The sequence below is a fragment of the Patagioenas fasciata genome, chromosome 2 (assembly GCF_037038585.1).
Source record: "Patagioenas fasciata isolate bPatFas1 chromosome 2, bPatFas1.hap1, whole genome shotgun sequence".
NCBI classification, from domain to species: Eukaryota; Metazoa; Chordata; class Aves; order Columbiformes; family Columbidae; genus Patagioenas; species Patagioenas fasciata.
Window position 1 is genome coordinate 51,407,414 of NC_092521.1, and position 26,102 is coordinate 51,433,515.

A 26,102-nucleotide genomic window follows, 5' to 3' on the forward strand; every position below is an offset into this window, starting at 1 on the left:
GCTGGAAAAACGCGCCTTTGCTGCACTGAGGTGCATGAAAACTCATTTGCTCTGTGCCAACGTTGGCTTCACTGGAAAAAAATCACCTCTAAAAATCACCTCCCCAACATGCAAAAACAGATCCCCTAAACAGGGACATCAAAATGAATCATACTCTTGAAAACCTCCTTTTTCCTCCCATCACAAAATGGGCAATACTTACATGCCTCTGGGAAGCCCTTTGGGTAAGAAAACCCCCACTGTGTACAAGGTCTTCTCTAAAAAGAGCATTATTTGCCCAGTTATTTGCTTTTATTGTTCTGGTATTTAAAAAAAAATAAAAATCACTACACAAATTTTGGACTGTTACACTGAGTTTATTTTGAAAAATAAATCAAAGAATGTTTTTTTCATCTCTGAGCCAGATGGAAAGAAAAAACAAATGTATTCTGCCTTAAGAAAGAAAACACATGAGAACTTTAAAAAAATTTTAGGCAAGTTTCTTTTTCTTTTTTTTTCTTTTCACTAAACAGCATGGAAAAAGTGAGGTGGAGAAGGTGAATGTACAAATAGGCTCTCGTTTTAGGAAGGCCTGGTTTCTGGGGAACAAGGGTTTTGTCCGTAAGGCACTGTGCTTTCCCATCTTTAGATACCCAAACTACCTCTGAGTGCATGTGGCTAAGCACCAGGAGCTCTACAGCTGCCTCCTGGTCCCTCACCAGAAACAGCGAGGTCAGATCAGCTGTTATAAACAGCTGATTTAAGCTAGACACAATAATGGCTTATCTAGGGACTGATCCTGCACTACTCAAGACATCCTTCACTTGGGGGCCCATCTGAGGTGCTTTGCCTGCTTTCGCTAGGACAGGGAACTGCAAGAGGGAATTCTTGCTTCTTAAGACCCTCTTAAAGGTCTTGTTCGACTCAGACCTTTAAAACCAAGTTTCTAGCACCTAGGTGCTGCAAGAAAAATACAGTAAAACTGCAATTACGGGATAAAATAGCTGCGATCATGAATAGAAACAGGATGGTGTACGTGAGAAGAAAGGCTTTAATGAAAATAATTTCCATCCGTTTGATTTTTAATACCAACGAATGCTTCTGGCTTCACATCTCTCCAGTCTCCACATCTCTCTTGGTTACACAAGCACACACAAAGTAAACAACATTCACTTCCATGTCTCTGCTCCCTTTATTGGAACATTTGCAGGTATTATTTATAGACACCAAGGGGGATGAGAGTTTGAGATTTATATGCTCTAATCAACTGAAGGTGTTTCCAAATAAATGAAAGGAGTCAGAAATGACATTAAGAAATCAAGCACTGGATGTAAATCACAATGACTTTGCACCCTCTCTGCCTTCCCCTCCCTTTCCTGTAACATTCTCAATGCTTGCCAGCGTATACGAACTTGCGTTTAGTTTGTGTAAAACAAGAAAAAGGACGATGGAAACATGTACTCAGTGTGCCAAGTTACAGTATTTGTGCATAAGAAGGAGGGCCAAAACTCGAGCTGGGACAAAATAATTTCCTATCACTTAAAACTTTCCATACAACCTGCGTTATCGCTCAAACCATACAGAAAGCAGATTTAACGGGGATGTTTTCCAGACCCCGTGCGGCAGCTCTGACTTTCATGACAATTTATTGGCCCCTCCTGGTGTCCTGCTTGCATCCCTGCCAATCTCTCCTTTCTGTGACGGGTTCCTGAGCTGTGTCCCAGTCCTCCCAGTGATTTCCATCTTGGTCGCCATTTGACACCTTCGTTTCCCTCCTGCAGGAATACTGGGTCAGAAAGATGGTCTGTCTCAACCTGCCTGGCTGCTCAGGCCGGATTTTAGAGATGACTGAACACACCAGGCACGCAACTGTAGCATCCCTCTCTAGCCAGTTTTGCTGAACAGCTGCAGACTTTGCTTCAAATGTGTGAACGAAGAGCTTGCGCCCAGGCACATTTCACATCTCAGTTGAAGGTCGATCATTAGAGCATTATTATAGATAATTACAATCCAATTTTGAAATTCACCTCAAAATGAGTAATTAATTCATAAACATGTTGCATCCTTAAACTGTCCTTGTTCAATGGTTATTTCCATGCTAAGGCCACCCAAATGCCCATAGTTTAGCAGAGCTGCTGTGCTCATTTTCAACAAGATAAGCAGCTATTGCTGAAAACAACCATTTCTGTCACCATATGCGGTCATAAGTGCAGCCATAGCTCTTGATCACCACGGTGCAGAAGACCTCCTTAGAGGGAATGGAGGATACTAGATGATTCTTGGATCATCTCACCTTGAAATGTACCATCACTGCTATTGCTGAAGGAAGAAAAGGATGGAATCAGGGCAAGAAAACAGTACAGCTTGGGGCTTACAGAGAGGTTTCTCATGAACTTCTTTTGTGGACAGAAGTCTATCACATCAGTAAAAAGCAAGAACTTCATTTAATGTGGCAGATGCTCAGAATGGGCTTATTTCACCTAAACAAGCCAACATTCAAACCAAAGGCAGCAGTGCTTCTGTCTCAGTGTGGCTCTTCAAAGCTCCACTCCCAGGTTTTGTGAGGATCTCTGGGTGTGCCAAGTAATAGTTATATACCTTGTTATCCAAAAATAGCACTTTAACATTATCTTCACAGACACTGTGTAAATATGTATGTAAACACTACAGCGTGTATCTACAGCATGACAGGGTGTGTGGCAGAATCATGTATTCAAAACCTGATGAAAAAGCCAAAATAGAAGTCTCAGGAAAGACAGTCTGTCTGAAGAAAACCTCAGCCTCCAAGATGGTGACACATGGTTTCTGCAGCTGAAATACACAGACCTTTCCCTTTTAATTAAACATACGCAATTTCCATGTTGCTCTTGTCTCATATCTAGTATGTACCACAGGACATATTCCCAATTGTTAACACTTTGTGTGTTTTCTTTAAGAAAATTAGAGTTAAAATTAAAAGCCACCCCATGCCCCAAATGAACACTGGAGGGAGTGTGGGCTGTAGGACAGCAGCAGTCTTTAATTAGTTGGTCTTATGAGCAATATTTGAAAGTCTCAAGTACAAAATCCTGTCTCTTTCCAACAGAGCTGGAGTATTTCAACAAACTTATCTGCATTCAGCCAAGGTAAACGGCAGGTCAGAAGGCAATGAAAAACAACCCTCCTTCCCAAGAAGGCAAAACAACTTCCTTCATGGTATAGCATGTGGCCATGAAGAACATCAAAACTGAGAACTGAAACCAAGGTTTCTGCTAATGAACTTCAACTGGTTGCTAATTTTTTAAATTCCTGATAAGCAGCACTGCTGCCCAGACAACGGCTCATGGGACCATGGAGGAAACTGGCTGGGTGATGATATCATCTTATTAGCCACGCTGCCTTCTGTTTTGCAGGATATTTTATTTTCTAGTTTGTTTGGGAGAGAAGTAAGTACTGGTCCAAGAAAACGGAGAGATTGATTTACAAAGCACTTTGGAGAAGTGCAAATTGATCAGACTTTCCTGAGTATGGCATGTTTTTCTTACCAAATTTTGTAATCTGTCTTAAAAAGAAACATATTTCAGTCTGTGCAGCTCCATTTCTGTTTTTATAAAATCCTTCATCTGGGTTTGACTTGCAATGTGAGTAGCACCTACCGGGGTAGAATTCCTCACCAGAAGGGAGAAGGAACACAAAAATTTCAAAATAATTCTGAAATGCGGAGATTTACTTCTGTGGCATTTCTTGTGAGTAGAAGGAAGGAAGGATGGCACGCAGGTGGGAAGGCAGGAAAGCTGGCAGGCTGGAAAGAAGGAAGGTAAGCAGGCAGAAAGGCAGGCAAAAGAAGGCAGACAGGCAGAAAAGGCAGGAAAGAAGGAAGGCAGGGAGGTAGGAAGGCAGGAAGGGAAGCAGGAAGGAAGGAAGGAAGGAAAAGCTTTTATTAACACAGTCATTGCATAGTACCCCGGTGAAACATTGGCTGTGATCGGAACTATGATGAGTATCTAGTCTTTAGTCAAATTAATTGTTATACACGCAGACTAGACTGCATATAATAAGGAAAACACTACCTAAAATCTGCTTTAAAAGTTATTTAACCAGAACAAATCATCTGGGAAAGTACAAATATTTCTAACTGGAAAAATATTTCTCTATAGTTGAGCTAGGCTTGACAGCAAACCTTAATGAATTATTAGTACCTTTATTGTTTTCTTTGGCCCCTGTGCACTATATTTGTAAAAAAAGTCAGTAAAAAAGAGAACAATTGTAAAAAGCAAATATTTTGTACAAAAATACAAAGTTTTAAAAGCTCTTAAAAGTATATTCCATATTATTGATAGGAGTTGGACTATATATATATATTTATATAAAATCTATATATTTGTGTATCTGTATATTTTTCCTACATTTAGGATGTTAGCAAATGAAACATACTGTTTACACAGTTGCTTTATATGTTTTTCTATATGAGTGACCAACAGTCTTACTCAGATTGAGAGAATGTCTTTTCTCAGAAGACAGAAGTTGCTTATGTATGCGGTTACCGATTGGGAAAAAAAATCTATATCAGAATTAGTCCAATAGTATTTCCTGATGCTGTGGGTTGAAAGGCCTCGAATAATTGAAGGATGCTGGAGAAGAGTTGCTGCTGAATTCCTCTACGTGTTTAAACCAGTTTTCAGTGCTTGCCTTTTTTTTTTTCCCAATTTTGGCAGGCAATGTTGCTCTCTGCCAGGATTTTCTTCTTCTTTAAGTAGATTTCCATAATATGTAGGTATCTGTAAAGTCACAGCCTATTACACTCCAAATATTTGCTCTATGGTGTGAGAGAAAGAAAGAAAGAAAAACAAAGAGAAAAAAAATAATGTAAAAAGCCTGTGAAGATTAAACGCATTTCCAAAAAGATCAAGGTATGTTAAAAATTTAAGAGGACTTATATTCAGATCCTCTAAGTCCTGGAGGATAAATATTTGTAAACCATGAAGTTTTCCTAAAATAACAAACATCTGTAGGAAAAGGAGGGCAAATTACATTGTTACACACGCTCCTTTACTCTGGACAGATAGAGTTATACACACATGAGGCTTATACAGCACTTTGTTTTGGTTTAGGGGGGCATTTTTTTGTGGGTAGGATATAATTTTGGCTCTAGCTGACATTTCCATCTGCCTTCACTGAAATTCAGCTTACATGTTTGCAACTGGAGCAGCCAGGCACCCTTGGCAAGGCAATGTTTAAATAGGTTGCATGGAGGAGATGATACTATTTTGTGCAGAGCCCCACCATGAATACAAATACCGCCCAGCTCTGTGAAGACAAGGCGAGCTTCCAAGCAGCCATGTGAACAACCTGCCCACTGCCATTGCAGAAATGCCTCTATAACCAGAAAGAGATGCCCATAGCAATCACAAGGGTGACTGCTTGGCCACACTGGCAGTTGATGAGTCCACACCAACTGCAAGAGATGAGTTGCTTATGGCCTGTGGACCCAGCCTCTCAGCCCTATGGGACATCTCCTGGCAGCAGTGGGGATTTTAAGACCTCCTCAGCAGTCACCAAGTGCCTCCTGTTGCACAAACTCTGAACACAGTCCTGCTTTTTAAAGGCTGGTCCCTGAGACATCCTAAGACCAGCTTTCCCCTGAGCATGGCCATTGAGCTGATAAAAACAGCTTTTGGTGCAGCCAGGGTCTGGAGCACATGTGCCAAATCATGCTTGAAGTGTCAGGCGTGTTTGAAGTCTGCAGGAGATGGTCGAGATACAGAGCATGCTATGCCTACATCCACCTTGAAGGCTGGTCTTGTGGTGAAAGAGCACAAGAGCACAGGACTTATTGCAATAAATCCAGCATCTACATCGTGCAGAGTATTAGAAAAACCCATGTGGGTTGCATCTGAGTGGAAGTGCTCCACGTGTGATTCCTCCTCTTCCTCAACAAGGCACTGCCATAGCATCTGGCCTTATGCCTCAACCTTCTCCCCCATAGCTGTGGAAAATTTACTTGAATTTGCCCTGTTAGGGTGAAATAATCAAACCAAGCACCTTGCTTACCTTTATCCATGTCTTTTTCACAAATGAAATTATTAACATCTTCACAGTTGAAGTCATTCCAGAGCCCAGCATAGATTAACCCAGCGCAATCTTCCCCTGGCCCGTGCCCGTGATTCCAGTTATCAGGTTGCCCGGTTTTCCAGTTTCTTTCAACCAAAAAAGCAAGAGATATATGATTGCACAACACAGCACACATGACAGTTTTTCACCGCAAGAAATTAACGAAAACATCATGAGGTCTGTTCTGAACGGGAAATACACGTTGAAACAAACAATACATGACTCTTGCTGAAAATGGAAAACAGATGTATTACAGCGCAGGGAATCTATTTGGCCTCGGGCTGCCAAAACCCAGAGACCTAAAATTAGACTGATGAACTTTATTTTAGCTTCTGAGTGTACATGCACATATAGTGGAAGTGTTCCGTGCTCCGTGTGCATCACTCCAATCCTGCAAAGCCCGCGCACTGCGTTCCTGCCAGCGGGTGGGACTGAGAAGGGCCACGGGCTCCTGAGGGCTACCCAGGGTGTCAGCACCTTGCCATTGCTCACCGCAGAGGTGCTCAGACCCCTGCCTGCAGCAGCGCGGGCTTCTCGGGAGGCACAGCAAAGACTGATCTGTTTTACGGACCCATATTTGCATGGGAAGTGCATTTTTGGACTTCTAAGGAATGTACAAAGTATATATGCACGTTATCTTCTCAGATCGTTAGCTCTGATGGGGAAACGTAATGCAGCACGTAAAAAACTTGCAGCAAGTGCTTTCTCATCCTGTTTTTGTTTAACGAGTGAGAAACGCTTCCAACCTTGGGACTTAAAAGCTCTGTTTTCCTGAAGAAACAGGTTGTTGAAGGGAGCTTGTGATTGCTGGCTGATACGGTCCGTGCTCAGCTGAAAAACATGCCTGCCTGACACAGAGCGTCTGACCAGGCACCTGGGAGGACACACAGCTTTCCAAAAGTAATGAAATACTTTGGAAATCAGTAACTTGACAGCCCTGAGGTTACGACAGGGCACCTAAAACCATGGTGTAGTGGAAACCTATTGAAAGCAGTGGCTGAAGTGAGAATAAGTCACAGTGCTGCCATAAAGATGAAAACAGGGAGGGAGAAAAAGGGAAAATTACTATAGCTCATTTGAAATACATCTGACTTTTTCCATGTTTCTCATCAAAATGAACACCAATGAGATCACAGCTAATCATTTTGTAACATCTGACTGACTGTAGCATGTTTTTCTGGCACACAGCATACTCAGCTCTATAAACTCTTTAGTCCACTCCTCAGTATTAAATATTTGGGTGGTTGCAATCTGTTCCATTTAGGACAAATTAGGTGTAGCCCTAGGATTCCTGGAGAGCTGCCAATTCAGTTCTCAGCTGTCCAAAGCTTAGACACCCCCATTTCATGCATTTTCCTTATGTTTAATGCTTTCCACTTGGATTTGGACTTTATCTAAAGGCTGGTCATTTTTTATCAGAGCGAGCACTCTATTTATAGCCAGTTGTAATGCAAATAAGGAAAATCAAACCAAGATAGCAAAACTGTCTGTGCTTTCCATCTCTACTTTGTAATAAAAGTCATAAGCAAATGTTTTGGCAAGAAAAACTGTGCTGTGTAGTTATGTGATTCTTTCATTCAACATTCAGTTTTCTTTCTGGCAAGGAAAGCAAGCCTTGTGCATGGAGAAGGGAGAGAGAAAAAACTGAGTTCAACAGCACCCTCAGTAATGAATTATTTCATTGGCATCTACAACGCTCTGGATTCATTGGATTACTTCTAGATGCTGCTTTTAGAAGTGTCAGCAAGAGTGGTAGCATCTGCAGAAAATAAACACCATTGTTTTTCATTTACGTACGTGTAAACTGGTAAGGATCCATCCAGCCATCTCCATTCATTTTCCTTCTCTGAATCTGTTAGTCCAATCCAGAAGCTGCCTTTCCTCAAAATCTGCCTTTTTATCCATTGCTGTGGAAGAAAGATCTTAGTCCATAACAAACACACACAACCATCTTTGGACCCAATAAGCTACTCTAGTTTCATGAGTGTCTTTGTTATCAGAATAGGAAAGGCAAATGAAATTTTTCTAAGCTGAAGACACGTTTCAGGAGTTGGCCTTGCGACACTTTGCCCACCACTAGAATCCATAGCAGAGTTTGCATGTGAGGTAGAGAAAGCTAGGCATGACAATCTGGTTGAAGTAAAGTCACAGCCAATGTCTTATAGACACAGATTGAAAAAAAAAAAAACAAGTACTAGCAGTTGTATCTTGATGTCCCCACTGCTGTGTAGCCACCAAATAATTACAGAATTACGCAACACATATTATGTTGAACAGTACTAAAAGCATAGCTAGATTAAAAATACTTTTGGGTCACAGTAGTCCTAGGCTGCATATATTAAATTAGACAATTTAAAATTAGATTTTATTCACTACCGCAAAAACTACATTTTGGACAATATGCAAGGCATAATTGACTTCATCTTTAAGGTCCAAAACTACAATTCTCATCAGCCTTTCTGGTGGCTCCATGCTCACCACCTTCAGGGTCAGCAACAGCTCTGCTCACACTGCCCTTCTGCACATGGAGAAGCTGCTGAGCAGGCAGAGGGTAGTCAAAATGCTAACTGGAGTCAATCACTGTGTCTGCTTCACTATATGAACTCACGATGCTCTCAGCTTCCCACTTGCCTTGTGGCTTCCTCATGTTAAATAACTTCAAACCCTCCCCTTGAGAAGAAAAGAGAAGGTGCTTACCTGCTCCTCTTTGTTGTCTATGATAACCAAGCGTGATGACTTCTCTTCACAGAATAACTTTGCCTCTTCAAAAATCTCTCTTTCAATTGAAAAGTAGTAGCACTTCTCTGTATAGTTCTTCCAATGAGGAGAACAACCTGTGATGTGAATTTTTTATGTTAAGCCAGTTATTGATAACTCAATAGGCCAGCAGTAACTTTCTGCATAGAGACAATAATAAGTGGTGGATCCCATACCCATTTACAGTGTGCTGGCACCTAAACTACTTACATACAGTTTGGGAATTTACTTATTAGGATCCTGACTCTGTGAAATCAAGGATAAATTGTGTGGTCAAGGGGATTAATTACTCTTACTACTGCCACCTTTTCTTTAGCCCTAAACTTTAGCTGAAAACAATTTCAGGCCATCAGAAAGAAGACCAACAGGTATGGATTCACTTAAAAGGGCTTTTTATGGTAAATCCAAGATATTTAGTCTAAGGTAGCAGAGGTTATTTGAACCAGTAACTAAGTGGCTAACACCCTGTGCTTAGATATATTTGTATCTCAGTAAAAGATGCACGCTTACCATTGGCCTCAGGCACTGATGTAGGTTCACTTTGTAGTGCCATTGGCATTCCTGGACCTGGTGGCCCTGGTGGGCCAGGTGGGCCCTTTGGACCAGGTAGCCCAGGGACTCCAGGTAGCCCAGGTAGTCCTCGAGGTCCAGGTACCCCTGGTTCTCCCACAGTTCCTTGCAGGCCTTGAAATCCTGGTGGGCCTTGTGGCCCGGGTGGACCATCTTTGCCTTGTGGACCCGGTGGCCCTGGGTCTCCGCTTGGTCCAGGCAAACCCGTCTTGCCAGGAGAACCTCTCTGACCTTTGGAGCCAGGTGATCCTCTTGAACCTTTCCCTCCTTTTTCTCCTGGTGGTCCAGCTGGCCCAGGTGGGCCCTTCTCACCTGCAGGTCCTGGTGGTCCAGGCTCTCCTTTATCTCCTTTTTGTCCTTTTAGGCCAGCAGGGCCAAGAGGACCTTGAGGGCCTCTGTCACCTTTAGGTCCCCTTGGACCAGGAGGGCCTGAAACAATGCAAGCATGCAAAGTGGGTATATGGACAGAAAACAAAGCAAAAAGCCCATGTGAGGTTCATGTGTATCTCTGACCAGCAACACAGGATACTCAGCACTGTGAAAACTGGGCTAACAGCTACTTCGATCAGTGCTTGTAAAAGTACGTCTGCCCCTCAGGCACTACATACCATTGCTCTTTCCTCAGCATTCATGAAATACAGGATACAGAACAAAATAATCTGATGCACCCTGTCCCATGAACTGGATGGTGACACCATGCCTCAGGTGACCGGCTGAGGTGCCAGTCCCAGCCAGACACACTCGTTGCTGTTGACACACATGGTCCTGCGTGTTGATGCTCCTCTTCCCTCGCTCTGCTACATCCTCTTTTCCTTCTAGCCCCATCTCCCCAGTCTTAGACTACAGGACTCTTCTCCTGCAATAACCCTGTTTGCTGCTCTGTCAATAATAGGATGTCAAAAAGAGACAACACAATAGATAGTGAGCAAAACGCCAACAGTGGGAAAGACCAGAAGCACTAGTGGCCAGCTATAACAGGAAAGGGAACAATACCCAGTATAGGAAATAGCAATATTGTGACAACAATAAACAACAAAACAAGTTTGAATTCTGACAATGAATGAGCAAATGGCTTGCCAATACCCACTCGCCCAGCCAATCTACATAATTTAAACTCCTCCAGAGAGAAATTCCTAAACTGGAGTAATTTAAGCCTGGTTGAAATGAGAAAGGTGAAGGTTACTGACATGTAATCTTGGCTCTAATTCAGCCTTAGTTTATTCGGAGCAATGGATTTATATTTGTGATTAGAATTTTTGGCCTAACTGTCTCACATCAGGTTGGAAATATAAGTATTCTTTTCATTTGGGATAATACTTGGCAGGCAGAAACCTCCTAAACTTGATGCTATTTATTTCTGGAGAAAATAAAATATCCCAGGATTTAAAACTAAGTGAAGTAGGATGTTTTCTGGCAGACCAAAAACTGGCTTAAAGTGAAATAGCAACTTGTTTTTCAGTAAGGGTGGACCTTTCTGGGAATAGTCCAACATATATTTTTTAGCCATTTCCTCCTTAGCAGGGATTGGTTTCTTGAGGTTCCACACCTTCACTAGCTTATTTTAGAAACTAGATCAAAAGCAGATCCAGTCAGTCATTCACTCAGAACGAATTTTTGCTAAGTCAGAACATTCTTTCACAACATGCCCATTCTAGGTATGTAGAGAAGGCATAGGGAAATTAGTAAGGAATATTCAAGCTACATTTACATTTCCAAAGTTTAGGTTCAGATAATGGAAAACTCTGGATCATCATGCACTAACTAACTTCCACAGACCTATAGAAGTAATGCAAACAGGAGTTCAACACAGACAATTACGAGCATCATTAGAGAAGCTGCATACCTTGTAGGATAGTGAAGTTTTTGATGAGCTGGCCATGTTTGGAATCTACCAGCTTCATTTCTTCCATGATTACCGACAAATTGGCAACTTCAACATCTAACCTTGACCTCATCAAATCCTGCTGCATCTTGAGAGATGCAGAGTCTAAACGAATATTGGCTAGAGTGCTGTTCATAAAAATCAGCTCATCTGAATGTTTACTTAAGGTGTCTGTACAAGTTGTCCTGACCTCATTGAGGTTGCTAGTCAGCGTCCGTAGATGATGAGCTGTGTAGCTGATATTGCTAATGATATTCACTATATCAGTTTCAAAGACCTGGAACCTCTCTTCTAGCTGGTTGAATTTGGCTGAAGTTCTGTTTTCATATTCTTTATGCTGCTCCTGGAGATCCTTTAGATTTTGTTCATTGGCTTGGGCAATTGTGGTGATATTCTCCATTTGCCCACTGAAGGAGCTGAGCTGATTGTTCATGTCTTCAAGTGTATCATTGTTAGCTTTTGCCAGTGCTGAGTTGTTGGCAGCCAAAGTCTGTAAATTTTGTACTTTCTCCTTAAGCCAGTCAGTGTCCTTCCGGGCTTGAAGGACAACCTGCTGCAGATTTTGAAAGTCATTCTTGATACTTAGAATAGCTGAACTTGTATCTTCCATTGACTTCTGCAAGGCACTGATAAGATTTCTTTGCTGTATTTGTGTCAGGTTTAAGTTGTTCAGGTTCATGATGACCACGTTATGAGAATGCACTTGGTTTTGCAAGTTTGTTTGAATATTACTTGTGTCTTCTTGGAGATTGTTGATATAGCCAGTATACGCCTGAAGAGTCTTATTGACACTGATGATCATGAAAGAGTTACTATCTAAGGCACTTCTCATCTGGCTCTGTCTATCATCTAATACATTTCCAGACTCTTGTAGCTTCTCTAGTGTATCTTTGTTTCTGGTAGTTTTCTCTGCAATGTCATGAAGCTGCTGACGAAGAGCCAGAATGTCAGATCTGAAGCTAGACAGTTCAGTGTTAGTATTCATGGCTTTTTGTCCAGCTTGATCATCTGTTGAAGAGGAAAAAAATGGAAAGGCTTTAGCATGAGTTTTATAAAACACAGTATAAAAACCCATAGTTTTAAGTACAGTCAGGTTGTCAAAATGTTCTGTCAATAGAACTTCCATGCTATCTACTCCAGAAAAGAGAAACCACTAAGTAAAGTTCTGCCACTAGACAGAGGAAAAAATCAAAGGGATGAAGACCTTGTATCTTGCCAAGGAAGACAAAATGGTCATTCTGTTATCATATACAGGAAAAACTACCATTAGAAACTGATGAATATAAGTTTTGCTTGTATTCTCAAGGAAAACTGAATGGTAAGCAGAATTCAAAGTATTAAAGAGGTATATCTACATTTATGTTTTGAAGTTACAATTGGCTATTGCTGAAAGTTCAGAGGTAAATTTTAGCTGTTCATATTTTCTTCCTTTTCCTGGCAGGCAGAATATCTTCATTGTGATTTAGTACATAGCATTCCATTTTTTAAAATCTTTGGTTTGGTTTTTAAGAAGTTCCAATACCTGTTTTAAACCAATCTGGATTAGAGACAAAAGTTTAGCCATCAGGCTACTCCAGATATGACAGGATATGATGTATTTCTGTTTTACTCTCTAACATACTACTATTGCTTTTAATGACATTTATTTTGCTGTTATTGTTTCCTCATGTTCTGAGTTTCAGGAAGGCGAAACCTTTAATCTTAGAGGAACACCTCTGCTCATACTTACACTGCCCTACAGTATACTTCTGGGAGCCTGCCTGAGTATGATTAAGCTTTTGAGGCTGCACAGCTCATCAGCCAGGACACAGAAACCAAGGAAATAAGCAGTCAACACTCATTTTCAGGGAAGAATCCCTTTCTTGACCTCAGTCACTTCCCTCTCCACGCACAGTCTGTGTATTTTTGTCCTCATCTAAGTGTAGCTATATTTATGAATTACGCAGTCTGGAGACCATAATTGCAGATGACTCCAAGAAAGGGCAGAATGGTTTTCATAAACTACAGTGAATACAGCTGTGTACGGAGCTTTCCTCTGGGGTGCCTGAATGAGGCATGATGGTGAACATCAAATGGTGGCTTCTGACACTTCAGTCTGAAGTGTTTAAGGAGTCTTTTGTGGATGGACATCTTCCCAAGCACAGTTCCTCTCCCTGCCACTTGTCCTAATCCAGGATCTTCTCAGCTCTGACTCTGTTTACTTCTCGGTTATAGCTCAAGTTGTATCTTGTTCCTCACAGAGCTCTGAGAACGGCCAGGTCCACATACAGCTAGTCCCTGAAGGCCTGTCTTTCATTCACCACATACTGTTATCCTTCTGGCTCTACAGCACTTCTCTTACCTTGATGCTTCCCACATACATTGCCCCATAAATTTTTTAACTTCTTCCATGGGAAGTCCACTTAAACAGGAACTGATTGTCCCGAGCATCTCGCCGGCCATCCGTCCAGCAGTGCGTAAAAATGCATGGGTGTGAATGAATGAATGAAAGGTCTTCCAAGTTGTGAAAATTTCATCAGCATAATATCCCAAATATAACTCAAAAGGTTGCATGTGATTTAAGGTGTAACATTTACTTCTGTATATGTATCAGTAAAAGTATATGCCTCTGAATTACGCCGCGTCTTTGAATTAAATGCAGTTTGCAAATACTTCAGAATCCAGCTATTTTTTGAGGGGAAAAAGTTGTAAAAATTTATGATCAAGCTGCAAGCAAGTAATTTTTCCTATGAAGCTAAACAAAAAATATTTCAAGAAGCACATGAATTATGTGTATATTAATATTCATAAAAAACCTAATTATACGAACTATAAGTCTATGTATATAACATTTGATAATAAACAGCTCCATTTCCTTTCCAGATAAGGAAGAAAGGTAGAAAAGTCCACTTAGTGACTCAGTGAGTAGAACCCTTATCCATGATCTTTTTCCATCTTCCTGCAAGTTGAGAACTGTGATAGCACTTGGGAGACCTCAACTCTTAACAACCTTGTGTCCTGTATTCCCTGAGGTGATTAAGAAACATTTTATGAAAGTAATCAACTTGCCTCAGACATAAGAATTTTCAACAGCTGATTATTTGTGCAACCCTTAAAATGTCATTCAGTTTTGAATCGTAATTGCTAAAACAGCATCAGGATGACTGGCTGACAGATTTTCATTTTATGTAGAATCTCTTGTGCTGTGGAACAGCTTCTGCTATGTTTTACATCTCTACCTCAGAGAAGACTCTCTCCTGAGGACAACCTTAAGTGTCTGTTTACTTTAGTATAAATGATTTCAGAGTGACTTCAGTGGGAAGTGTAACTATTGAAGTATACTTAAAATGCTGTCCTAAGTAGAGCTGATCTTAACTTTTTTTAAGTGCTTTCCCAAGTACTTGAGAAATTGGAATAGAAGTGCTCTTTCTTGTCATAGCCAGAGATTTTTCAGATAAATTTCCTGCCACCATCTGCCAGGAGAACACCCCAAAGCCATAATACAAAGGGACTTTGCTTGTGTGTAGATTACCTAATTTCTTCAGATCACTCTCCACCTCTGTGAGCTTTTCTGTATATCTTCTGTGGGACGTTTCCAGGCCACCTGTCACATTGTCCATTTTTTCTACAACTAGGGGAAAGAGAAACAGTACGTTATGGAAAGAAGAAAAGTGGAATTATGAAGAAAGTCTAGTAAACAATAAAGGAAACAAACAAATAAAACACTGCTACCATCAAACAAAAAAAGAAACCACTTTAAAATTGCCTTGTTTGCCACTATACTTTGCTCCTGCTCTGTGAAATGTTGGAAGGATGAGCTCCTATCTGCTGGTGAGACTCAGCATTCTTCCAGTTCTTTGGTCTGACAACAGTCTCCAAGCTTTTTTGCTTATGAGCAATCTCTCTCCTGAATGAGGAAATCCCTCTTTGTGGGTTTTCCTCATGAACTAAGTCCTTTTCTCTAAACGGTATTTCCATGCTCCAAGCGTACTGCGGTGTGGAAAAGGCAGACTAATTGCTAAATGCTCAGATGTATCAGAGAAGACATGCTTTTATTTTACTATAAGCCATTTATCCTTAAAAATAATGTTTTGTTTGTTTGCTTGTTTTTCCCTGTGCCTTTTAATCATTAAAAATTGCTTTGGTATGAGATAGCAGTTTGAAGATGAAATTACTAAACGTTCTGGAGATCAGCTTTTAAACACCTTGATAATTGCGCAGATCACTCAAAACAGTCTTGAAACAATTCTGCCCCGTTGAAAGGATGATCATTCAGCAAGTGCAGATTTATGGCTGATGTGGTCTTTATTTAGTAATGTCTGAGTCATCTTCTTGTCACTGAGACAATGTGATTATTGATGGAATTGATATGGAAATGGAAAAAACGGAGCAACAAATAAAGAACGAGGGGTGGCTCTGTGGCAAAAACATGAAATGCTTGCAAGGTCAGAGGCAGCCTTCATCTTCCACACCAAACCTTGTCCAATACGCTTCTGCACTGAAGCCACAACAAGGGACAGAAATTTCTTCTCATCAAAAGATTATTTGGCCCTTTTGCTACACTGGGAGCAGAATGGATCTGAACCAACCCTGGGAGAGGCTACACAAGTTATTGTGCCAGCCCCTCCTTTCAAACAGAAGAAATAAGGTGCTTCCAGTGTCCTGAGATAGTGAAGCCAATTCTGTAAACCTGTGTGGGGTAGAGGGTACCAGTAATTCTTTCTGGCTGTGAGATAATCTGCAGCTAGGAAATAGCCTCATAGAAGTTGCTGCTATGTAGATTGGGCTTTTTACCTGAGGCAGAAATTTAGGGAATCTTTTGCTGCTCATGAGCAACCACAAGAATCCTGGACTTTTAAAGTGTAGTCCACCAAGTGCTCCCTCATTAACTTTTGCCCTTGTTTATCTGAGTCTGGGTACCACAGTTACACAGCAGGCTTTTATTGCTTCCCCAAAACTAACAGGAGAAAAAGCATACCAAGATTATCTCTGCTGCAACTGCACTGAGGTGAATGGAGTTACAACAGAGAAAAAGTCTCAAGGTTTTCAGACAGACCAGACATCCTTTGGTGAATTACCTGCCTGTTCCTTTCTATACTGCTAACAAGTAAAACACAGACTTCTGTGTACACAAAGATAGTCAGAGTGCAGCTTTCTGTTTGGGACGATGGCACATGGCTTGCTCAATATCACATCTAAGCTACAATAATGGCTTTGCTTTTTCAGGAGGACCATTGCTCAATATCCTTTACTTTCAAAGGCATTTCCCCCCCAGTATAGCACTAATGCTTCACTGGTTCTTTTACCCATTAAAGTTACTTGCCAAAAAAGCCGTATAGCACTTTTCCTAAATGAAGCCAGAGTTGATTCTCTGTTTGTCCTGCCCAACTCTCTTCCAGGCTGGAGCCCAGATCAGCAAAGTTCCTTCAGCTACTTCTCACACTCCACTGCCGCATGTATACACATACGCATCACATGCAGTGAGCATGGGGACCATACTTGGCTCTTCCTTCTGGCTAGCTCTAGGCAGCTCCTTGCTCAGTCTCTGGTGGTCTTATTTTCTTATGGGTAGTGACTGCAAAGGACACGGCTTACTCTGGGCACTTAGACAGGACTTCATGAAACCATCTGGATTTTAAAAGCAGGACTACTCCAAGTGCTTCTGTTTCACCTGTGCCTTGACAAGCAATGTCACATCACCTACGGGTCTTGCTAATTCACATTTACTGTCATATTTACCTGTTTTCCCCACTTGGAGTTAGGAAATAAATATATATTATATCTTGAAAATATATATTATCAATAATGAAAGAAAAATGTAGGCTCTTCCTTTTGCTGTTCAAATGCATGTTGGTTTGTACTTCAGATTTGAAGTTTGTAAAATTGAGATCTTATGCTGTCCTATAATAACAAAATTGTTTTCATGGCTGAATGAAATCTAACACTGGAAACTTGGGTTAAAATATTCCCCTGAAGAGTCCAAAGGAAATGAAAATAGTAGGAAAGCTATGAATATGTAGTTGCCTGTATGACAGTTAGATGATATTGGATGGAATTAAAGATATGGCCTTTCAGTTCTTAAAAGGGGCCTACAAGAAAGATGGGGACAGGCTTTTTATCAGGGCCTGTTTTTAAATGAAAAGAGGAGAAATTCAGGCTAGGCAAGAGGAATAAATTTTTTACAATGAGGGTGCTGAAACACTGGCACATGTTGCCCAGAGAGGTGGTGGATGCCCCATCCCTGGAGACATCCCAAGCCAGGCTGGACGGGGCTCTGAGCAACCTGATCTAGTTGAAGATGTCCCTGCTCATTGCAGGGGGTTGCACTAGATAACCTTTGAAGGCCCCTTCCAACCCAAAGTATTTTGTGATTCTATGATACAACAGCATATGGTATTTTCATTGCTGAAAGTACAAAATAATCCCACCTCACAAGAAAAAAGAGCAAAGTGGGTCTGTAGCTATGGACATTCTTTGTGTGGAACCACCCCAAAAATTTCTTGAAGCAGGATTTATTCAGAAGCCTTACCGGTATTATTGACAATTGGCCATAGTATTTGGGGCAGACCATACCTGGGCTGTGTCTGAAAGATCAGTAATGAGCACTGTTAGAAGGTCTTTCAGTCCCCAGCAGCCTGTCTACTACAGAAAGTAATAGCTTTTATAATAATTCTAGCATGTAAGTGGATGCCAGGCAACAGCTTGCAATCAGGAGGGGTGGCATGACACTTAGCTGGAAGATGCTGGTTTAGAGAGGCCAGAAAAAATAGGCTGCTTTCAAATATGCAAGGTATTGATTTTTGTCTATTTGACACTAAGCTGGCGATGACTTACCCAGATTAACTGATGCAAAGTGCAGACTAGCTCTATCAGGCAAACCATTTCCTTTATTTTATTTCTTTCTCCTCTCAGAGGGCAAGTCAGCCCTGTCATGTGAAGAGCAGAGGACAGAGGCCAGAGCCAAGTTCAAACCACCCAGCTCCAGCAGCAAAAAAAAGGGGGGGGGGTCTCTGCAAACAGGAACTGCAGGGTTAGCTCAAGGATTCCCAGTGATGCAGCCTAAGCTGAATTTTGTCATGCCATAGACAAACCAATGAACATATTTGCTTTGTACAGGGGAAGGAACTTTACCTCCATGTTCAAACAAATTGCAGTCCTAAGGGACTTGATATGACTGAACTCCTTCTGCAAGCAAGTTGTAGTTTATTTAGTTTCTTGCCATAGCTCTGCAAGTGGAAAGGATGAACTCTGGGGAGAATGAGTAAAGAGCTGTGGCCAAAGTAGATTTTGTTGCTCTTGCTGTCAAAAGGGGTCACATGGAGGGGTGTCCTATTATTGGGAATGCCTTTCCGGCAGTAGCTCCTACCACCATCTCTGGATGGAGCCTTCAGTTGTAGGTGAGCATGTGGAGCACTCTCAGGAGTGGAAGTCAACCTCTGGGGAGTGCCCTGGGCTTGAACAGCCACTTTCCATCTTCTCCAGAAAAAGGCAAAGGCAAGACAGGCAGACCAGCCATAATATCCCTTATGAAGGCCACTCTGCTGCTCTCAACAGTCTGCTGCTCTCTGCCAAGTCTGTCTATGCCTTAAGCTTGCTTTTGGATAGCTTCCCCTGAATTCTCAGCTTGGTCAAATCTCTCTACATTACCACTCACTTTCTGACAATGTGACTATGGAAAATACGGTAAAGAACCTCCAGTAGAAGCCAAAATTTCAAGTAGCTGCTGACCAGAACAGTGAGGACTGTCTGCATCTGAGCCACTGTTTCAGAAACGGGGATAAAATGAGCCATGTCAGCAGGGTGTGTTGGCCTTAGATGATGGCAGGTAAACTCTGTCTGGGAGACAGATGGAAGAAGTAGATGAAAGTCGTGATGGGTATCAGTCAAGACACCTAAAAACAAGGAGTGACCAGAGATTGAGAGCTACCAGAAATTCAAGCTGAGAGCATGCTAGCTTCCCTCACTGGTGTGAGTCCCAGGAGGATCATTCACCTTCAGTCAGCTAATCTGACACTGGCTGCTGCCATAAAAATTTTAGCATTGTATTTTTCATTTAATTGAAGAAAGTATGCATTAAAAATTAGAGATTGCTTTATTAATGTTTTTAACAATAATTTAATATGTCTTCTCAAAGCAAACTAATAGTAAACTCAGCTTGTTATTCCTTCATGACCTTGATGTTTAATTCATGTTTTGGTTTCAGGTTTCTCCAACCTACTATGTAATTTTTACCGCCAGTTTGGAGGTTTGCTCTATATTGACTTTGCCTCCCATTGAGTTATTTCTCTGCCTGCCATATTTAATCCACTGATCAGTAGTTTTAACGTCTTAAATCACAAAGGATATCTAAATACCATGTAGGAAATGAAAGTTTTAAGAGTTGTTTTGGGCTTTATAAATGTAAGTGTGGGAGACAAATTTAATGGAAACTTAGCTAAGAGACTGAAAGAATCCCTGATGCCAGCAGAATTCCTTCTTTCAGTGTAATATTGCAATAAAAAAAGACAAGCCAAACTCTGATGCAGAGTTCAAGAGCTCTATAAAATTTTGTTTTGAGTTTTGTTCCTCCATTAACTCCTAATTCCTTCTCAATGAACAAAAATTTTGCAATAATTCCTTTAAGTACGTACTGTCAACGGGGGTTTTGTCTAACTCATGTCATGCAAATCAGAATGTAGGCACTGTGGAGATGAAGTTCTTAATCTGCAGGGACAAAGGGCGAACTTAATGCCTGACATTAGACCATTTGCTGCTTGGCATTACAGAAGGGATGACTTGGATTAAAATGAACTTTTCTCCAGCATATGCCTCTTTCCCTTGGCATTTAGGTGGAGCAGTCACCAGGTTGGTGAGCAGTGGAGCAGTGGTTACCAAGATGTCTTAAGGTCTGTAAGATGTGCGTTATTCACCTTCCTACAGTCTTCTTCCACCCCCCACTTATTTTTTTTTTCAGTTGTGGCAAAATAAATTCTTTCGTCCTTTCCCTGGATAGATGTGTCTCAGTACTTCTATGACAGAAAGACCAGTCCCTGGTCAGGCACAAATGATTACTCAGTGTAAGAAGGAGGTTTGGAAATAAGTGTAGCAAAGATGAGGCCTCAAGATGAGAGCAAAGCCTGAGGGAAAGACAGGCGAGAGCCTTCATGGAGAAAGAAGCTTGAAAACTGTCAATTGAAAAAAGGAAGAGAAACTCCCTCTCCCAAAGAGATTTTTTGGACAGTGTTATTATTGCTATTGCTTCCTACACACAGACAAACAAACATCTGCAAAAACAAGATATAGAGCAATGGTCCCTCCAACCTGATATGCTATTTGTGATGTCAAGTGAAGTCTGAGTCTTCTGGTGAGCCCCAGAACTTGTATAAAACCCTACTGAGGAAAATTCTGCTAAATCTCAGGCATTTAATGGCTGGGTTATAGCCTAGAAGGATCCATCTTCCCCTGCTGTAAGTAGATCTCTGCACATTTGTACCTGCAAAAGGCCTAACCTTGCCCTCCCCTAGTCCATATAACCAAATGACCATATCTTTTTTGATCAAGAACAAGTTTACGAATCCTGGAAAGATTTTTTTTCTCAGAATCGGACCTCCAGAGACCAGTGACACATTATTCAGGAGAATGTCTGACCAGTTGAGTATGTATTGCATTTATTTACTTTTGATTTTAATTTGCCACATTTCATCTGCTTTATTATGAAAAAGGAATACCAACGTATCTTTATCTGTACTTCACATTCTCTCATCTTCCTGGCTAAATCTTCCATCCAAACAAAGCAGTTTTAATTTTCTTCCTGCTCAAAACTGTACCAAATCCTCTTAAATAAGTATTTATCCCTTTCTATTTCTACAATTTCCTTTTCTTTCACTGGCAAAGGACCAGAGGTGATGTCAGCTCTACTACAAGTGCAGCTGTTGGCGGCACAGGACGCACTGCATGCTAATCACATGAATATTTACCCAGCCTCTTGGAGGGGTTTGAAGCTACTCTCAGAGCCATACTCAAGCATCTCATTTAAAGCCAGCTTGGGTTTCTCCACAACAAGCCACGATATCCTGTTATAACACTCACAATGATGCTATTCACTTTCTTTTTCTTACCAGAAACTCACATCCTATTTGTTTAACTTATTATATCTGTGACTGTAAAACAAACAGACATTTACATGAATCCATTCATAAAAATGCCTAAGTGGCTACAGATAATTAGTGCTGAGGATGTATGGGAATTTTCAGCTGTGCTTTCCAATGTGCCCAACTGATGGCTTGCACAAATGACATTTTCTCTATTTCTGGGTTGCCCAGCTACCAGAATCTTTGAGATAACTGTCAAAAGTGTCTAAGTATCTTTGTTCATCAAAATAGTTGTAGATAATATATTGGCACATCCTGGTTCAATCTTTCTGCCAGATGTTTCAAAGTAATACTGATCCTACACTTTGTGCCTGTGATAAATACTGTGTTAGTAAAACTCTTTCTGGCTGTTCCATTAAGGAGGATATTTATTCTGGAAAGGTGTGATATATGTAAAAGAGCTCAGTGAAATCAAGGTATAGAAAGAGCATTAAGTCTTTGGGTTAGTACTCCTTCATGGTGGAAGAATGATCATGTGTAGAACAAATAACATTGCCATGGTATTGATATTTAAGGTAAAAATGTGATAAACTGCTTGTCACAGTATCACAGTATCACAGTATGTTTGGGATTGGAAGGGACCTCAAAAGATCATCTAGTCCAATCCCCCTGCTGGAGCAGGAACGCCTAGGTGAGGTCGCACAGGAATGTGTCCAGGCGGGCTTTGAATGTCTCCAGGGAAGGAGACTCCACAACCTCCCTGGGCAGGCTGTTCCAGTGCTCTGTTACCCTCACTGAGAAGAAGTTCTTTCTCAAATTTAAGTGGAACCTCTTGTGTTCCAGCTTGATCCCATTGCCCCTTGTCCTATCATTGTTTGCCACTGAGAAGAGCATGACTCCATCCCCGTGGCACTCACCCTTTATATATTTATAAACATTAATAAGGTCACCTCTCAGTCTCCTCTTCTCCAAACTAAAGAGCCCCAGCTCCCTCAGCCTTTCTTCATAAGGGAGATGCTCCACTCCCTTAATCATCTTTGTTACCCTGCGCTGGACCCTCTCCAGCAGTTCCCTGTCCTTCTTGAACTGAGGGGCCCAGAACTGGACACAATATTCCAGATGGGGTCTCACCAGGGCGGAGTAGAGGGGAAGGAGGACCTCTCTCGATCTACTGACCACCCCCCTTGTAATACACCCAAGGATGCCATTGGCCTTCCTGGCCACAAGGGCACAGTGCTGGCTCGTGGTCATCCTGTTGTCCACCAGGACCCCCAGGTCCCTTTCCCCTACACTGCTCTCTAATAGGTCATGCCCCAACCTATGCTGGAACCTGGGGTTGTTCCTGCCCAGATGCAGGACTCTACACTTTCCCTTGTTAAATTCCATCAGGTTATCCCCCGCCCAACTCTCCAGCCTGTCCAGGTCTTGCTGGATGGCAGCACAGCCTTCTGGCATGTCAGCCACTCCTCCCAGCTTAGTGTCATCAGCAAACTTGCCGATAGTACACTCAATTCCCTCGTCTAAATAGTTAATGAATATATTGAATAATATTGGCCCCAGTACTGACCCCTGAGGCACTCCACTAGATACTGGCCTCCAACTGGACTCCGCACCATTGACCACCACTCTCTGGCTTCTCTCTTTAAGCCAGTTTGCAACCCACCTCACTACTCTATTGTCTAGACCACATCTATCTGTGTAAATACGCTTGGATGCTTAGCTGAAAGTGGAATGTTGTGCTCAGTGCATACATACCTTTGTATCCCAGAATGGCTACTGTGATTGTTAACAGGGCACATAAAATATATAATAAGATGATGGAAAACTTCAGTGCCCAGTTATTTTTACACTTGGTACATTGCGTCCCCTCCTGAATACCTGCAAAAGAAGATTTTAAGAATTTCAAAACAACAGTAAAGAACACATTTCTAGTGTTGTCTCCCCATTTCCTCTCCTCCATTTTCTAAAGAAATAAATATTTATGTAAGCCGATGATAATATAGGTGCTTATCTGCCTGTTCTGCCTGGATAGACTCCATGGTAGTTAAAGCATCAGCTTATCAATACAATCACTTCAGGATTTTAGCATGTGGAAGAGAAACAGGAAAATCTGTGGCTTTCCTGACAGACAAGACTATTTTCTGATTGTTCTAACAAGACTATGGTGACCTTTGCAAGTCAAATGTTTATTAGCATCTCCTCGGGCAGGTAGCATACTGCAGCAGCTCCTTCTTAGCATTCAGTCTCCCTAGGAGACAATAAATGCTCTGACAGAAGGAAAATACAGAAATGATTGTGAAAACCTGATAGGAGTACTTGTCCTGCTTTGCCACCATTACCACAAATGGCTACCATGTCAACATGCTCTTTCCATAATGAAACAGACTTTTTTTTCTGATTTTTAGGGGGTCTGGAGAGCACTATTTGCAAAGAGAAGAAGGGGTGCTATCCGGTAAAGCCAGTGGTACATCTATATCAACAGAAAAATGCTGGTGAATTTTCCCTTGTGGACAAGAAAAAGGGCCTCAAGTTGATGAGAGAGAACAGGTCATTACTATTTTACATTTTAGCTTTTTGCAGACTCATTTGTTATCTTTGAGTCTATTAGGGAAGCAATATTCCTCTTTTCTTGACATGCTCCTCGGATACAGCTTGAGAGTGTTGGAAGCTTTGATTAAGTTACCAAGAAATTAATCAGAAACACAAATGTGTAAAAACATGAAAACTGGGCCACAGTGCCGGAACAAATGGTGGGATTTATCCCTCCTTCCAATGTGCATTAAGCAGATCAGGATAACTGCAGCTTTCTGTCTCTGTCAGAAAACGCATTTCTTTGATATTTTACTCTATTTGTGTACTATTAGGGGAGTCCCACAGGAAAGCTTTAAGCTCTAATAAATTCTGTGTACCAGATTACTTAACTAATCAAAACTTGCTCGTAGCTTTTTATGAGTAACTTATATTTCCCCTGAGGTCTAACCCACAGCTGATTATACTTTCCCCAAGTCATGACCTTCTGCAGAGCAGTTTTTTATTTTTCATTTTTCTAAGAGGAAAGCACAGGCCACTTCCCCTGGGTTCACAAAGCACGGGTGACCGACATATCAAGTTAAGTCAACTGTATTTCTCTCTCAAAGAGCAGCATTTTCCAGTGACTTCCTTAAGCCCAGGGTACTTGAAAAAGGGATTACTATACTGGAGAAACTCAAGTAGAGTATTTATACTAAGTTTATTTGACAAGGTGTTTTCCTCAGTTCCCTCTGCACATATGCTAGCTGGCTAAGGCAGAAATGCATCTCTCGCAGTTCAGCCCACTTTCCACATGATGTCATGTGTTTTCTAAATCTGTCAGCTGTGATGTCATGTTCTGTTACATGTGATGAAAGCCATGTCACAGATTTGGGTTCCTTGGGGTTTAGGCTTGAGATCAGTTGGGAACATCTGGATCTTTTTTCAGGGACAGGAACATCAGGGGTAAATGAGACAAGGATTTGTAAGCATAAACCTAAGAGCAGAAATTTCAGAGGGGAAAGGCTTCTCTCCTGCCTGTGTACATGGGAAGGAAGGGAGCTGGCACAGAGACGTTCAGTTGTATAGTCCATTTATTGGTGACTTGGATTTTGGAGACTGACAACTGCTTCACTACAAAAGAAAAAGTGAAGGGTCCATAATTCATTAGCCAAGTTTGCTTAGGGATCCTGATGTGTCGGCTGGTTTTCTTTGTTTGGTTGCAAGTCTCAAGAAGTTTGATAGTGGACAAGCTCTGCTTGCTGAAAAAGCTAGAAAGGGAAAGCAAAGTTTCTAAAAGTTTGCAGTAGGTATTTAGAGACTGAAATTATTCCACTGTGGGAACTCGTGGTGTTTTGCTGCTGTTAGCTGGTACTAATGGGCCCTTTGAGCTCCTGTGCACTAAATGCAAGGTTCCTCCTATGAAAGATTTAAAATTCTGATTCCAATCCGGTAAGTCTTTGAACATCCCACATATCAAAAAACCCCACGAGAAACTTGGGGCAAAAAGCACATCACATTCACCTTCTAAATACACAGATAATAGTAAGCTTAGGCCTCCCTATTTTAATGTTAATGGAAGCAGGACCAGGTCCATAACTGGGAAGACTGATAGACTGCAGAGGTACAAAGCACAGAGAAAGGCAGAAATAAAAACAAAACCTTCAACAGGAACTGCACATAGAAAAGTTTCACTTGATTACAATCTCATGTTAAGATTACTCGTTTTATGACATGACCTGCTTTCTGTCACTGTACTCTGTCTTCCTGTGCGGCGTAATGAGCTGAAACGTCACTGATGTCATTGGATGTATTGCAGTTCAGCATCCAGCATCATGTATGTTCCAGTGCTTCATTAGGATCTTGTTTCACTTGTCTGAATCCTTTCTATCGCTCGTTCAATAAAACAGCACTTTGGCTTTTTGGAACTTTTACTTTCAGTGTATTTCAAACTGACATCAGAACAGCACCCCAACAAAAGCCAGACCTTTCCATCCTTTAACAGTCCAGTGCTGTTGGTTTCAATAACATAAACACAGTGATCATATAGGCAGGAGAGATTCCATTAAATGAGCTGGGCCAGAACTGTATATTGCACTGCCTGCTGTTGCTTTCTGCCTCTCAGCTTAAAACTGCATCTGACTGCCATCGAACCCCCACTACCCTCATGTAACTTGCCCCAGGTCCAGGGTTGGAGTAGAAAGCCAGGAAGCTTTAATGGTGTCCTTTATTTTCCTTTGCCTGGAGATGGACACAGTAAAGTCTTT

General features: G+C 41.4%; 1 protein-coding gene across 1 annotated transcript in view; it reads right to left on the bottom strand.

The window, feature by feature from the left end:
- Positions 1-335: 335 nt before the first annotated feature.
- COLEC12 (collectin subfamily member 12) overlaps positions 336-26,102 on the bottom strand; it is a 105,713-nt gene continuing 79,946 nt past the window's right edge. The window contains exons 3-10 of the mRNA XM_065830981.2: positions 23,083-23,205; positions 14,790-14,888; positions 11,240-12,286; positions 9,337-9,825; positions 8,767-8,903; positions 7,867-7,976; positions 6,010-6,155; positions 336-4,774 (exon numbers count right to left, since the gene is read on the bottom strand). Coding sequence (XP_065687053.1) covers positions 4,755-4,774; positions 6,010-6,155; positions 7,867-7,976; positions 8,767-8,903; positions 9,337-9,825; positions 11,240-12,286; positions 14,790-14,888; positions 23,083-23,205 — 2,171 coding nt within the window. The 3' untranslated portion in view covers positions 336-4,754. The remainder of the gene's footprint in view (positions 4,775-6,009; positions 6,156-7,866; positions 7,977-8,766; positions 8,904-9,336; positions 9,826-11,239; positions 12,287-14,789; positions 14,889-23,082; positions 23,206-26,102) is intronic.